Below are 12,056 nucleotides of genomic sequence, written 5' to 3'. Positions count from 1 at the left end.
CCCAAGGCCATCTGTGAACTTGAGGGTGCCCGGAGCTCCGCTGGGGTGGCCCTCCTGCATGGGGCCGGAAATATTCTCCAGGGGGTGAGAGCCCCAACGGCGATAAGCACCTTGTGCCTTTCCTTCTCCGCTGTGTTTGTCCGGTGCTCCTCGGGTCCTGAACATGACACGCTGGCTTCAGGGTCTTGTCAGGGCTCTGGGTTGGCCCAGGTGGGAAGTATCCAGTCCCTGTTACCCCATCTTGGCAGCAGCAGTGCCTCCCCCAGCCTGCCACCTCTCCATGGAATGAGCAGAGCACGCGGGAGGACCCCAGGGGGACCCCAGGAGGCCCCCAGGCCCCCAGGGGCTATGCTGCCTGCGGTCCCCAGGCCAGCTTGTCCGGGCCGCTTGACCAGCTGGGGCGGTGGGTGGAGATGGACCCAGGGCTGAGCCCCCCAGGCCGTACCCCATGTGTAGGTGGCCAGCCTTGGGAGCCTCGGGGACGCATCTGGGGCCCAGCAGCCCTGACCATCTGTGCCAGGGCTTGAGTTCCACCCCGCAGACTCGCCCAGAGCAGTTGGACCCTGGCCCTTGGGGACCTCTCATCCCTCCTCCCAAAAATGTTCACGCGGGAAGGGACCACTATCAGGTCCAAACCCCGGGACCCCACCCCCGTGAGAGTCAGATGAAGGGAAGCAGGTCAGCAGGTGAAGTGAGTTTATTGGGGTGCCCAGGGAGGTGCGGACAGGTCGGAGAGGAGGTCAGGTGACCCGAGCAGAGGAACTGGGAGGGAAGGCAGGTGACCCAGGTCAGGTGGAGGTGTGTCTTGGGAGCAGGAGCCCCGGGGATCTTAGGGTCAGCGTTCTTAGGAGGGAGGAGGTGAAGGTCAGGTCAGGAGAGTGGACACCCGGGGGGACCCCATCCTGGGTGGTGGCAGCCACCTAGCATAGGTGAGGGCTGCGCTGAGGGGTGGCCGGGAGGCCCACGGTCCCTGGGTGGGGCTGAGCCCAGTGCCCCGGGGGCACGTGCCCCATCAGCGGGAGCACACGGGGCGGCACAGCAGGGACACGCTGGAAGCCTGGGGGCGGCAGCTGGGCTGGCAGGGGGAGGGGGTGGCGCAGCAGGCGGGCCTGCACACGGGGCGGCAGAGGAGGGACACGCAGGAGGAGGGTCTGCAGGGGCTGGGCTGGCAGCAGGGGGAGGCCTGGCAGCAGATGGGCTTGCAGCAGACAGGGGTGCAGCAGACGGGCTTGCAGCAGACGGGGATGCAGCACAAGGGCTTGCAGCAGACAGGGGTGCAGCAGACGGGTTTGCAGCAGACAGGGGTGCAGCAGACGGGCTTGCAGCAGACAGACACACAGCTGTCCTCCTGGCAAGGGGAGGAGCTGCAGCAAGAGGGCTGGCAGCTAGACTGCTGGCTGCAGGGGGAGGACTCACAGCACAGGGGCTTGCAGCAGACAGGGGTGCAGCAGACGGGCTTGCAGCAGACAGGGGTGCAGCACACGGGTTTGCAGCAGACAGACACACAGCTGTCTTCCTGGCAGGGGGAGGGGCTGCAGCAGGAGGGCTGGCAGCTAGACTGCTGGCAGCAGGGGGAGACTGAGCAAGGGGATGCCTCACAGCAGATGGGCTTGCAGCAGACAGGGGTGCAGCACAAGGGCTTGCAGCAGACGGGGGTGCAGCACACGGGCTTGCAGCAGACAGACACACCGCAGCCCTCCTGGCAGGGGGAGCAGCTGCCGCACGAGGGCTGGCAGGAGCCGGGGCAGGCTGGTGGGCAGGGGCTGGACCCGCAGCTCGCAGGGGTGCAGAGGAGGGTCAGGCAGGAGGCCGGGGCGCAGCAGGGGGGCTCGCAGTAGCTCTCGGGACAGTCGTCCACCTGCCAGGAGGGGTCGGGGCAGGAGTCGCCGGAGCCGGGCCGGCAGACGCGGCCGCCGTAGCTCAGGTCGCTGGAGCAGACGGACAGGGTGGAGGCGGCCATGGTGTGGGTGCTGGGGCGGGGTGTGGGTGAGGGTGGGTGTGTGGGTGCGGGTGTGGCTGTGAGTGTGTGAGGTGCTGGGCCGGCGGCTTTTATACCCCTCCTGGTGCGTGTTGTCCTGCGTAACTGAGGACACTTCCCCTTCCTTGTTGGTGTTGGGAGCTGGTTTTCAGGGACCCCTCATTAGGGCTGCTTTATTTTTCCAGAAGATGCCACCCAGCTCGTAAAAGTCCTGCCCGTCAGATATGGAAAAGCATACATACAAGAGGGAAAGGAGAGAATGGAAATAACTCAATATTATGTAGACTTATGCCTTATTTTTTAGCTTTTTTTTTTTAACGTTGGACCTTTTAGTCTGGTTTTGCTTTTTATTAGATCTGTATTAATTGGTTAATTAACCAGTGATTTAGTTTTACATTTAAGCTAGAATTAATCTCTTTGATATTTCTTTGCCTTTTTTTTTTAAAAACTACTTTCAGTTTTTAGATGTTTTATCTAATCTATTTAGAGCTTCATCACCATGGCAATATATATTTCCCTTAAAACACCGTAAACAAATATACTAGGAGTGCACCATTTTAATCTTTACTAGTTATTGTGAGATTGCTGTGTAAGTTAATAAATACGTTCGTAAATACATTGTTTGCAGGAAGAAAATTTCTGAGTTACAGCTCAGGAAAAGCCTCCTGAATCTACGTTGTAAGCATTACTTAACACAGTATAAAGATGAAAAGGCAACAAAAATAATTCCTACTCCTTCAGCCCCTCATTGCAACAAAGCCCTTAGCTGGGAGAACCTTATTCCCCTCTTTCCTCTTCCTTCTCCAATTCCCACTTATTGTCACCTTGTAATATTCGGAGAGCACTTGGATTATGGGTCTGAATAGAGAAATGCTGTCAGATAATCATTATCCCACATACCAGTAACTTATACTCAAAGATGGGATGGAGTTGTAAAGTGCTTTTATAATACAATATTATTATTGTTAAAGGCAAGGGTTGACTCTTTGTTTTATTTTGACATGGCATGTCCTAAAATAAATATCAATTCAATATGGAAAAAAAAAAAAAAGTCCTGCCCATGTGCTGGGTCCAACATTCCTGTTGATTGGAGGGCATGGGGGCATCTGGCCAGGGTTGAACCGAGGCTGGGGTGCAGTGGCCGCCACCTTGGGGATGGGGTGCTGGGGGAGGGGGACTTAGGTTCTGGCCTCCGCAGTGATTCCCATCTCTGAGGCAGGTGATCCCTGTGATTTTGCATTTGTTACCACGTCTGCAGAGATGAAGGGAGGCTGGACACATACCTGGGAGGGCGCTGTCCGGGGTTCGGGCCGGCTGTCCCTCCCCGGTCACCGTGGTCACGGCGTGGTGCAAGGCTGTGGCCCAGGGCGGGGCTGGCCTTGGGCGGAGGGGTTCTTTCCTTGGTCCGTGATGGGCTGGGCCTGTGCTGGCCAGGCAGCGGCCCCAAGCTCGGGGCGTGTCCCCTTTCCAAGCTGTGGGTCCCGGGGCCCTGCAGCTCTGGCCTTGAGGCTCCGTGGTGGTGCCGGGCGAGCGGCTGCCCCGGGCTGGCCTTGGGGGGCAGCTTGTTGCGTTTCCTTTCCCTCCTCACTCGGACCCTCATGCCGTCTGCCTGGGTGGCTGGGCCGGGAGCCCTCTCCGTGAGCCCTTGGGACACCCCTGTGGGCTATTCAGTGTCCAGGCAGCAGCCCCTGAGGGCTCTTCAAATTGGCACCCCCGGGGCCCGGGGCTGGGCTGGGCCAGGGTCCCTGCAAGAGGCGGAGGGGGACAGATGGACAAGTAACAGGCGGCAGGGGCCTTGGGGGGCTCGGGGTATCAGCGAGGCCAGATCGCAGGGGTCCTTGATGTCTCAGTCCCTGGGGGGGGGGCGTCCAGGGGCCATGCCCGGGGGCCTGGGGTGGCTGGGATGGCAGGCAGACCCCCAGGGGGTTAGAGCTTCCATCCTTGGCTGGGGTTTGGGGGTGGCCGGACCCGACTCCTTAGCTGGATGCAGCTGAGGCTTTATTTTAATTTTTTTTATTTTTTAAAGATTTTTAAATTTATTTATTCATGAGAAACACAGGGAGAGGGGTACAGAGACACAGGCAGAGGGAGAAGCAGGCTCCATGCAGGGAGCCCGACGTGGGACTCCATCCCGGGACCCCCGGATCAGGGCTTGGGCTGCAGTTGGCAATAAACGGCTGAGCCAACTGGGCTGCCCTTATTTTATTTTTATCATAATTTTTATTTTATGTTGTCTCATTGACACCTGAGACCAGAGTGGGTAGAAATAGGAAGGTTTGATCAAACTCACCCGCATCTGCTTCCCGAGGCTGCGGTAACGGGTGACCACAACCCTGAGCTTCACAATCCACGTTCAGGTCTCAGCGTCCTGAGCTGAGGTCAGGGTGTGGGCAGGGCTGCCCCCCGGGGGGTCCTGGGCACGGCCCTCCTGCCCCCTCAGCCTGGGGGCCCTGCTCCCCGCCGCGGGGCCTCGGCCTTGCAGCTCTGCCTCTGGTCCCGTCGCCCCCGCCCCCCGGGTCTGCAGGCGAAGGAGGACGGGGCCTTGCCCCCCTGGCGTAAGGTCGCCTGTGCCCGCGTCGAGGGCCCACCTGGCCGCCTGCCCATCTGCCCGCCGCCGGATTCCGAGTTTCCCTGAATTTCCGCAGCGACCTGCCATCCCCTGGCCACACAGGGGCCATCCGCAAGACCGGACCCCGGGGCGGCCGAGTCACAGGGTCCCGCGAGGATGATGTGACAGCACGGCACGGCCTGACGCTCCTGCACAGCTTCCCAGAGGCAGGGGCCGTGTGGCAGGAAGGATGGCGCGTCACAGCGGGACCCCGGGGCCCCCGACCTAGGAAAGCGACATGCGCTTTGCTGGAAAGTTTGTGGCTGCCGTCAGGCACGGGGTGTGACCAGAATTTGTGCAGGGGGCCCGAGGCTTCAGGGTCCCTGGGGGTGGCCAAGGCCTCGCCGCGTAGAGGGTTCGAGGGCAGATTTTGGGCCATCAGGCAGGTTCTGGGGACCCCGAGAGCTGTCCCCCACCCCCGGGAAGGGGCGCCCCAGGAGGCCCGGGCTCCCTGCACGCCCAGGACAGGCCCCGGGCCGGACACATCAGGGCAGCCCAAGGTCTCAACGCCCCAGCAGGTGGGGGGTGCGGGCTCAGGGTGCAGGGCCCCAGAAAACTCAGGTGCGCGGCAGGACGGAGGTGTGTGCGGGAGCCCAGGGCCCAGCTCTGCAGGGACAGTCCCCGGGAGACGGGACAGGGTGAGACTAACTTCGGGGACGGGGCCAGGCTGGGTCAGGGCCGGGTGCGGGAGGGTGGGGACAAGGGGGCCTCGGGGGAGTGTGTAAGGGACGGACAGGGTCCCCGGGGGCGGGAGGCTCCACCCTGCAGGGGACTCACGCAGTGCGGGGCTGGGTCGGGGGCGGCTGGGCCCTCCCCTCCCGTCCGCCCCGCTCAGGGCACGTCCTGCGGGCTCCCTGCAGGGGAGGGTGCCCAGGGTTACGGCGCCGCGACCGGGTCCCTGAGGATCCGCCCACCAGGGCCCGCTTCTGGGACGGGGGTGCCCGGGCCGTGGCCGTGGCCGCCCTGCCTGGGACTGGCCCCGACGCTGTGGGCGGGAGCCCCGGACCAGGCCGGCGAGGGGCGTCCCTGGAGGGGCCCAGAGGCTGAGGATGGGCCGGGCAGCGGGGGCCCCGGGCGCCCTCGGGGAGGGCTGGCAATTCAGCTAGAAAAGGCCCACGGAGAGCCCAGGGTCCTCGGGGTTAATTCAAGGCAGGTTTATGCGGTTTATCGGAGCAGCTCTGAGGAGGTGAGACCACCGAGGCCTCCCTGTGGACATGGTCCCTAGGCAGGACGCCGGACCCTGCGAGGACACGGCCGTGGGCGTGGGAAGGGCTCTCCTGAGTGTGATGGGAACCGCCTCCTGGCCTGAGAGGAGGGTGCTGTCCACGGTCACGGGGGTTCCCAAGACACAGACCCAAAGCAGCTGGGAGGCTGGCAGGGGGAGAGCTCGGGGTCCCCAGAGTTCCCTGCTGGCCCTGGGGGACGTGCCCCCCAGCAACAGGACGGGACCCTGGGCTCCTGCCTCCCACCCTGAAGACTGTGCTTCCAACCTAGTGGTTTCCTCTGGAGGCTTGGAGCAGTGCCTCCCCCAGCCCGCCGGCTCTCCACGGATGAGCAGAGCACGCGGGAGGACCCCAGGGGGACCCCAGGAGGCCCCTAGGCCCCAGGGTCTGTGCGGCCCGCGGCCCCCAGGCCTGCTTGTCTGGGCCGCTTTGCCCAGCTGGGGCGGTGGGTGGAGATGGGCCCGGGCTGAGCCCCCCAAGTCACGCCCCGTGTGCAGGTGGCCAGCCTCGGGGGCCCCGGTGACCCATGCTGGGCCCAGCAGACCTGACAGTCCCGGGCGAGGCCGTGAGTCTTACCCCGCGGCCCCACCCAGAGCAGTTGGGCCCCGGCCCTTGGGGACCTCTCATCCCTCCTCCCAATAATGTTCACGCGGGAAGAGACCACTGTTGGGTCCAAACCCCGGGACACCCCGCCTCCGTGAGAGTCAGATGAAAGGAAGCAGGTCAGCTGGTGAAGTGAGTTTATTGGGGTGCTCGGGAGGGGCCCACAGGTTGGAGGGCGAGGCCAAGTGACCTGAACAGAGGAACTGGGAGGGAAGGCGTAGGAACTGGGAGGGAAGGCGTAGGAACTAGGAAGGTGACCCAGGGTAGGTGGAGGTGCGTCCCGGGAGCAGGAGCCCCGGGGAGCCGCAGGGTCAGCGTTCTTGGGAGGGAGGAGGCGAAGTCAGCTCAGGAGAATGGACACCCGGGGGGACCCCGTCGTGGGTGGGGGCAGCTACCTAGCACAGGTGAGGGCTGGGCTGAGGAGTGGTCAGGAGGCCCACGGTCCCTGGGTGGGGCCTGAGCCCAGCTCTGCGGGAGCACATGCCCCATCAGCGGGAGCACACAGGGTGGCACAGCAGGGACATGCTGGAGGCCTGGGGGCGGCAGCTGGGCTTGCAGGGGGAGGGAGGGGCGCAGCAGGCGGGCCTGCACACGGGGCGGCAGAGGAGGGACACGCAGGAGGAGGGTCTGCAGGGGCTGGGCTGGCAGCAGGGGGAGGCCTGGCAGCAGATGGGTTTGCAGCAGACGGGCTTGCAACAGATGGGGGTGCAGCAGACGGGCTTGCAGCAGACAGGGGTGCAGCACACGGGCTTGCAGCAGACAGGGGTGCAGCACATGGGCTTGCAGCAGACAGACACACAGCTGTCTTCCTGGCAGGGGGAGGAGCTGCAGCAGGAGGGCTGGCAGCTAGACTGCTGGCAGCAGGGGGAGGCCTCACAGCAGACACGCTTGCAGCAGACAAGGGTGCAGCAGACAGGGGTGCAGCACATGGGCTTGCAGCAGACAGACACACAGCTGTCTTCCTGGCAGGGGGAAGAGCTGCAGCAGGAGGGCTGGCAGCTAGACTGCTGGCAGCAGGGGGAGGACTCACAGCACACAGGTTTGCAGCAGACAGGGGTGCAGCAGACGGGCTTGCAGCAGACAGGGGTGCAGCACACGGGCTTGCAGCAGACGGAGGTGCAGCACACGGGCTTGCAGCAGACAGACACACCGCAGCCCTCCTGGCAGGGGGAGCAGCTGCCGCACGAGGGCTGGCAGGAGCCGGGGCAGGCTGGTGGGCAGGGGCTGGACACGCAGCTCGCAGGGGTGCAGAGGAGGGTCAGGCAGGAGGCCGGGGCGCAGCAGGGGGGCTCGCAGTAGCTCTCGGGACAGTCGTCCACCTGCCAGGAGGGGTCGGGGCAGGAGTCGCCGGAGCCGGGCAGGCAGACGCGGCCGCCGTAGCTCAGGTCGCTGGAGCAGACGGACAGGGTGGAGGCGGCCATGGTGTGGGTGCTGGGGCGGGGTGTGGGTGCGGGTGAGTGTGTGTGGGTGCAGGTGTGGCTGTGAGTGTGTGAAGTCGGGTGTTTGGGCTTATATACACCCCAGGGCGGCGTGTTGTCCATCACGAGGCCCTGAAAGGCCTTTTCCTGTTGTGGGAGCAGGTGCCTGAGGCTCCGGGTCACGCGCACCCCGGTGGGTAGCTCGGCCCATTGGTTATCCAGGCGGGTCAGTGGTTCCGATCCCGCCCTCACCCCTGCTCCCAGCGTCTCCCTGGGGGCTTCCCACTATTGGACCCCATGCTCCTCAGCACGCGGTGGAAACACACACATATTTTATTGTCGTTATTTTGTCGATCATCTTTCTTTGGGGATATAATCCTCTCCCGAGTCCAGGAACCAGTGAATGGCTGTGAGCTGTATTTATTTTTAGCAAACACATGCGTCACAGGTCTATGCCAGCAACTCTCCTGAGCAGCTTTGTACACATCAGCCCCGTGACAATGACTGTGGTTTCTACCTTACCGATGGGGAAACTGAGGCAGAGCCGCGGCGGCCGGGCAAGGGCCCAGGGGGAGGATCCCCGGGGTCGTGGAGCCCAGGCGGCTGGCAGAGCCCCGGTGGAGGGTCCCTGGGGTTGCAGCGGCCCCACAGGCGCTCGAGGGGTGGGTCCCTGGGGTTGTGGGGCCCAGGCAGCCGCCCAAGGACTCGGGACGGAGGGTCCTCCATGTTGCAGAGCCAGGCGGCCCTGCAGGGGCTCAGCGCAGAGGCACAGCCTGCCCGAGTCCCGGGTGTGGGGCAGGGGCGCTTGTGAGCTACATCGGCTGCCTGTGTGGGGCCCAGGGTCTGGGGGCGGGGATCTGCCCCCTGGGAGGCTGCGCCTAGCTGGGGCAGGGCCAGGGGAGCCCCTGCAAGTGTCCGCGCAGGCCCGCCAGCTTCAGGTCGTGATTGCTGCCCGGCTGCCCACCCTGTGGCGGAAGGTCCGCGAAGGGAGGGGGAACCATCCTGGTGCCGCGTTCGGGGTCTGGCCTGGGGACGCTGGTCCGTGGTGGTGGTGGCGGTCCTGGGGTCCAGAGAGGGAGCCTGGTGTCACCAGGGGAGTGGGATGGAGGAGCGGCCAGGCAGTGTGCGCGCCCAGGAGCTCCGGGGGGGTCTGCCTCGCCTTGGAGTCCCCTTCTGGAGGTGGTGAGGGGCCTCTCTGGGGAGCGTGGGGAGCTGAGGCTGCTATCCCCCGAGGGCCAGGGCCCATCCTTCCGGAGCCGAGGCAGGTGCAGGCCCCTGGAGCGGCCCCCACTCCCCTGGGTGGTCGGGATGTCCACGCCATGGTGAGCGGAAGCCAGGTGACCAGCGAGGAAGGCAGATTGTATTACTGAGGGTGACGCGGGGGACCAAGGTGAGGGTATGCTGCTGAGTGGGTGCCCGTGCACGTGCCGAGACAGGGAGGGCACGTGAAGGGTGTTGTCGCTGGCGAGGCCACCTGGGCCTGGATCGGCACTCTGGGGTGAGGCCCTTGGCCCCCAAGGAGACGAGGTGGCCTGTGTTTCCGCGGAGACCCCGTGGCTGTGCAGGGCACATCGGTGCAAGGAGCTGGGGTCGTGGGTCCAGCTTTCAGGGGAGGCCGCCCTGGGCCGGGCCGCCGTGGTCAGGTACTGGCGGAGCGCAGGCCGTCCTCGCGGCAGCCCGAGCTGTCCAGGGGAGTCCTGGGGGGTGAGCGCTTCTCCGTGTGTCAGTGTGTGGGGGGCACCGCCCCCCTGGCCGTGAGTGCAGGGCGCTCTGTCCCCATTAGCCACCGCCTCCCGTGCCACCCACGCCCCAGCCCTGACCCCAGCCTCTTCTCTGGCTCCCAGTCCCGCTCCTCCAGGCCCTCCTACCTGTGGGTCCGACAGCGTCTCTCCGGTCTCCAGGATCACGCCCTGGGCTGAAGGCAGTGCTAAATGGCTGAGCCACCCGGGCTGCCGGGTTCTTGGTTTTTTAATAAGGATTGCATTGAATCTGCATGACGCTTTGGTTAGTCCTGCCACCATAATGTAAAGTCTTCCCATCCATGAACATGGGATGCTCGTGTCTTCTGCTCTTGCTGCATGTTTTATAGTTATCGGTGCACAGGTCTTTTACCCTTTCGTTTAATTTATAACCTGATATTTTATTATTTCAGATGTGATTTTCACTGCCTTAAAAAACGCCTTAAAAAACGCTGAAAAGCAGATGACCACACGAGAAAATACATGTCACTTAGTTTTAGAAAAACAGGCTTATTTACTACATCTATTACCAATAACGTGCTGTTGTGCTCGCTGCTCATTTACACACTGTTTATGTATTTTTCCAATCATCTGTTTATTTGTAGCGTTGCTCATGTGTGGAAGCACAGGGTGGATTCCAGTCACCACGACTGCGGGTGCCGTTCCTGAAGTTTGTAGCATATGCAGTGCTGTTAATGGCAAGTCTGATGCCAATGTGATTTTTATTTTTCCGCAGATGACTTTTGTTTGTTTAGTTCTCTGCAGATGCTTTTGGGAACCACTTATTATCCCTAATGCTCTGCGGTTTCAACAGGATGTGTCTGGGTTTTTCCCCATTCGTTTTTCTTGGCATATTGCTTAGTCTTTTCAACCTCGAGGCTGTATCTTCTACTGTGGGATGTGTTCCTCTCTAGGAATGCATTTCCTCATTCCCCTGTGTCCTCGTTGTGCTCCCCCACCCCCACAGCAGAGCCTGTACTCCTGGGGGAGGTCGTTCATGCTGACTTGTTTTCCCTCGTACTTTCTACCTCTTCGACATTTTGTTCTAAGTCTCAGGGATTTCTCATGTCATCTTCAAGCTCCTCTGTTTAATGTTAAATATCATCAATACATTTGATATCTATGACTTCTGGGGCATTTGTTTTCTAATTGTTCCCTTTCAAAGCCTCTTGCCTTTGCTTTCTGGCTCTAACATCTTCTTGATGTCTGACTATATTTAAGATTTTTAAATTTAATTTTGACTTTAATTTAAAAGGTGATTTCTGCTTTGTAAACTGTATGCTTCCTCTGGGTTGTATTTTTATATCTGTTGTCTCAGGCTTTCTTTCTTGTGCCACTGGTTTTGCTCATGTGCTGGGGTAAGGATGGGAGTGGTCCTTGGTGGTCTGGGCTCCTTTTCCACCTGTGTCAGCCTGTGTCGAGTTAGAGAAAGCTCACCCGTGTGGGGAAGTTGACGTGGCACTCTGGGATTGGAGGTGGGGGTCTCGGGAATAAGAAAGTTGGGAGCTCAGAAGCCAGAATGAGAGCTATGCACCTGCGGGTGACAACAGCTCCCCGGGAACCTCAGCCCTTCCTGGGTGAGGTGCTCAACTGTCCTAGAGGTACACACTAGTGGTGTTTGGGGAGAAGTGGGACTGCTGGACACTCTGCCTTGGGGGGGGTGCCTGACTCGGTGGCCCTGGTTGTTCCTCTCCGTTGAGGATACACTCCTCCTCCACTGGGCCTCATCAGGAGCAGGGGATGTCATGTTCTAGGGCCCACTGGTTCCTACGTCCTCTGCCTTGCTTTGGGGTGAGCACACTCGCCTCTGCTTCCCATTGCATTTGTTGAGTCCCTTACCCATCATAAGCTGGCTTCTCCCACACAGTGGGTCCTGGGAGGGTGGAGATGGGATTGGTGGGCTCAGCCCACCATCTTGAATGGAAGCGTCAGCTCTCCTGGAGTGATGGCTTTCCCACAACCACCCGATACTCTGGGTATTTGGCTGATCCACAGTCCACCCTCATTCCATTTGAATGCTGGGTACCCAAATTCTCTTTGTGTGCACCCCAACTCACTTGGAACATTAGGTTGCCACAGCATGGAGGCTATTGGTTTAATTTCCTATCCAAAGCAGGAATCCCATTTTGGCTTCTATTTTTTTTATAAGGAAAATTTTATTTTAAACTACTAAGCTCAACAATTATTTGTAACTATTTTTACTTTCATTTTATTGTGAAAAATTTCAAACATACAGAAAAGCTGAAGGAATTAAACAGTGCATATCCACATACCCAACTCCTGGAGCCCATAGCTAACACTGAGCCTCATTTACTTTCTCAGATACTTGTCCATCAAACCACCCTTCTTATCCATACATCTTATTTTTCTGAGCATTTCAAAGTAAGTGACAAACAAGTACACTTCACTCAAACACTTAGGAAGCGTATCATTAACAGGAATTTTATTTTTGTGCTTTTGTGTGTGAAATCCTATGAATCTTAGAGG

At 60.6% G+C, this 12,056-nt stretch overlaps 3 protein-coding genes across 3 annotated transcripts in view; 1 reads left to right on the top strand and 2 right to left on the bottom strand.

Moving 5' to 3' along the window:
- The window catches only part of TSPEAR (thrombospondin type laminin G domain and EAR repeats), a 162,355-nt gene that overhangs the window by 14,740 nt on the left and 135,559 nt on the right, over positions 1-12,056 (top strand). The window lies entirely within an intron of this gene.
- LOC140621368 (uncharacterized) lies at positions 717-1,960 on the bottom strand. Its single transcript, XM_072806436.1, has one exon. The coding sequence runs from the start codon at positions 1,958-1,960 to the stop codon at positions 1,013-1,015; it is 948 nt and encodes a 315-aa protein (XP_072662537.1). The 3' UTR covers positions 717-1,012.
- LOC140621367 (uncharacterized) lies at positions 6,545-7,881 on the bottom strand. Its single transcript, XM_072806435.1, has one exon. It carries the CDS (start codon positions 7,831-7,833, stop codon positions 6,901-6,903), a length of 933 nt encoding a protein of 310 aa, XP_072662536.1. The 5' UTR covers positions 7,834-7,881; the 3' UTR covers positions 6,545-6,900.

Source organism: Canis lupus, chromosome 30 (assembly GCF_048164855.1).
Source record: "Canis lupus baileyi chromosome 30, mCanLup2.hap1, whole genome shotgun sequence".
Taxonomy (NCBI): domain Eukaryota; kingdom Metazoa; phylum Chordata; class Mammalia; order Carnivora; family Canidae; genus Canis; species Canis lupus.
The sequence above is the reverse complement of the archived record's forward strand: the minus strand, read 5'-3'. Positions and strand labels throughout refer to the sequence as shown.

Coding starts and splice junctions, on each gene's coding strand:
- LOC140621368 (XM_072806436.1), bottom strand. CDS start 1,960: ATGGCCGCCTCCACCCTGTCCGTCTGCTCCAGCGACCTGAGCTACGGC.
- LOC140621367 (XM_072806435.1), bottom strand. CDS start 7,833: ATGGCCGCCTCCACCCTGTCCGTCTGCTCCAGCGACCTGAGCTACGGC.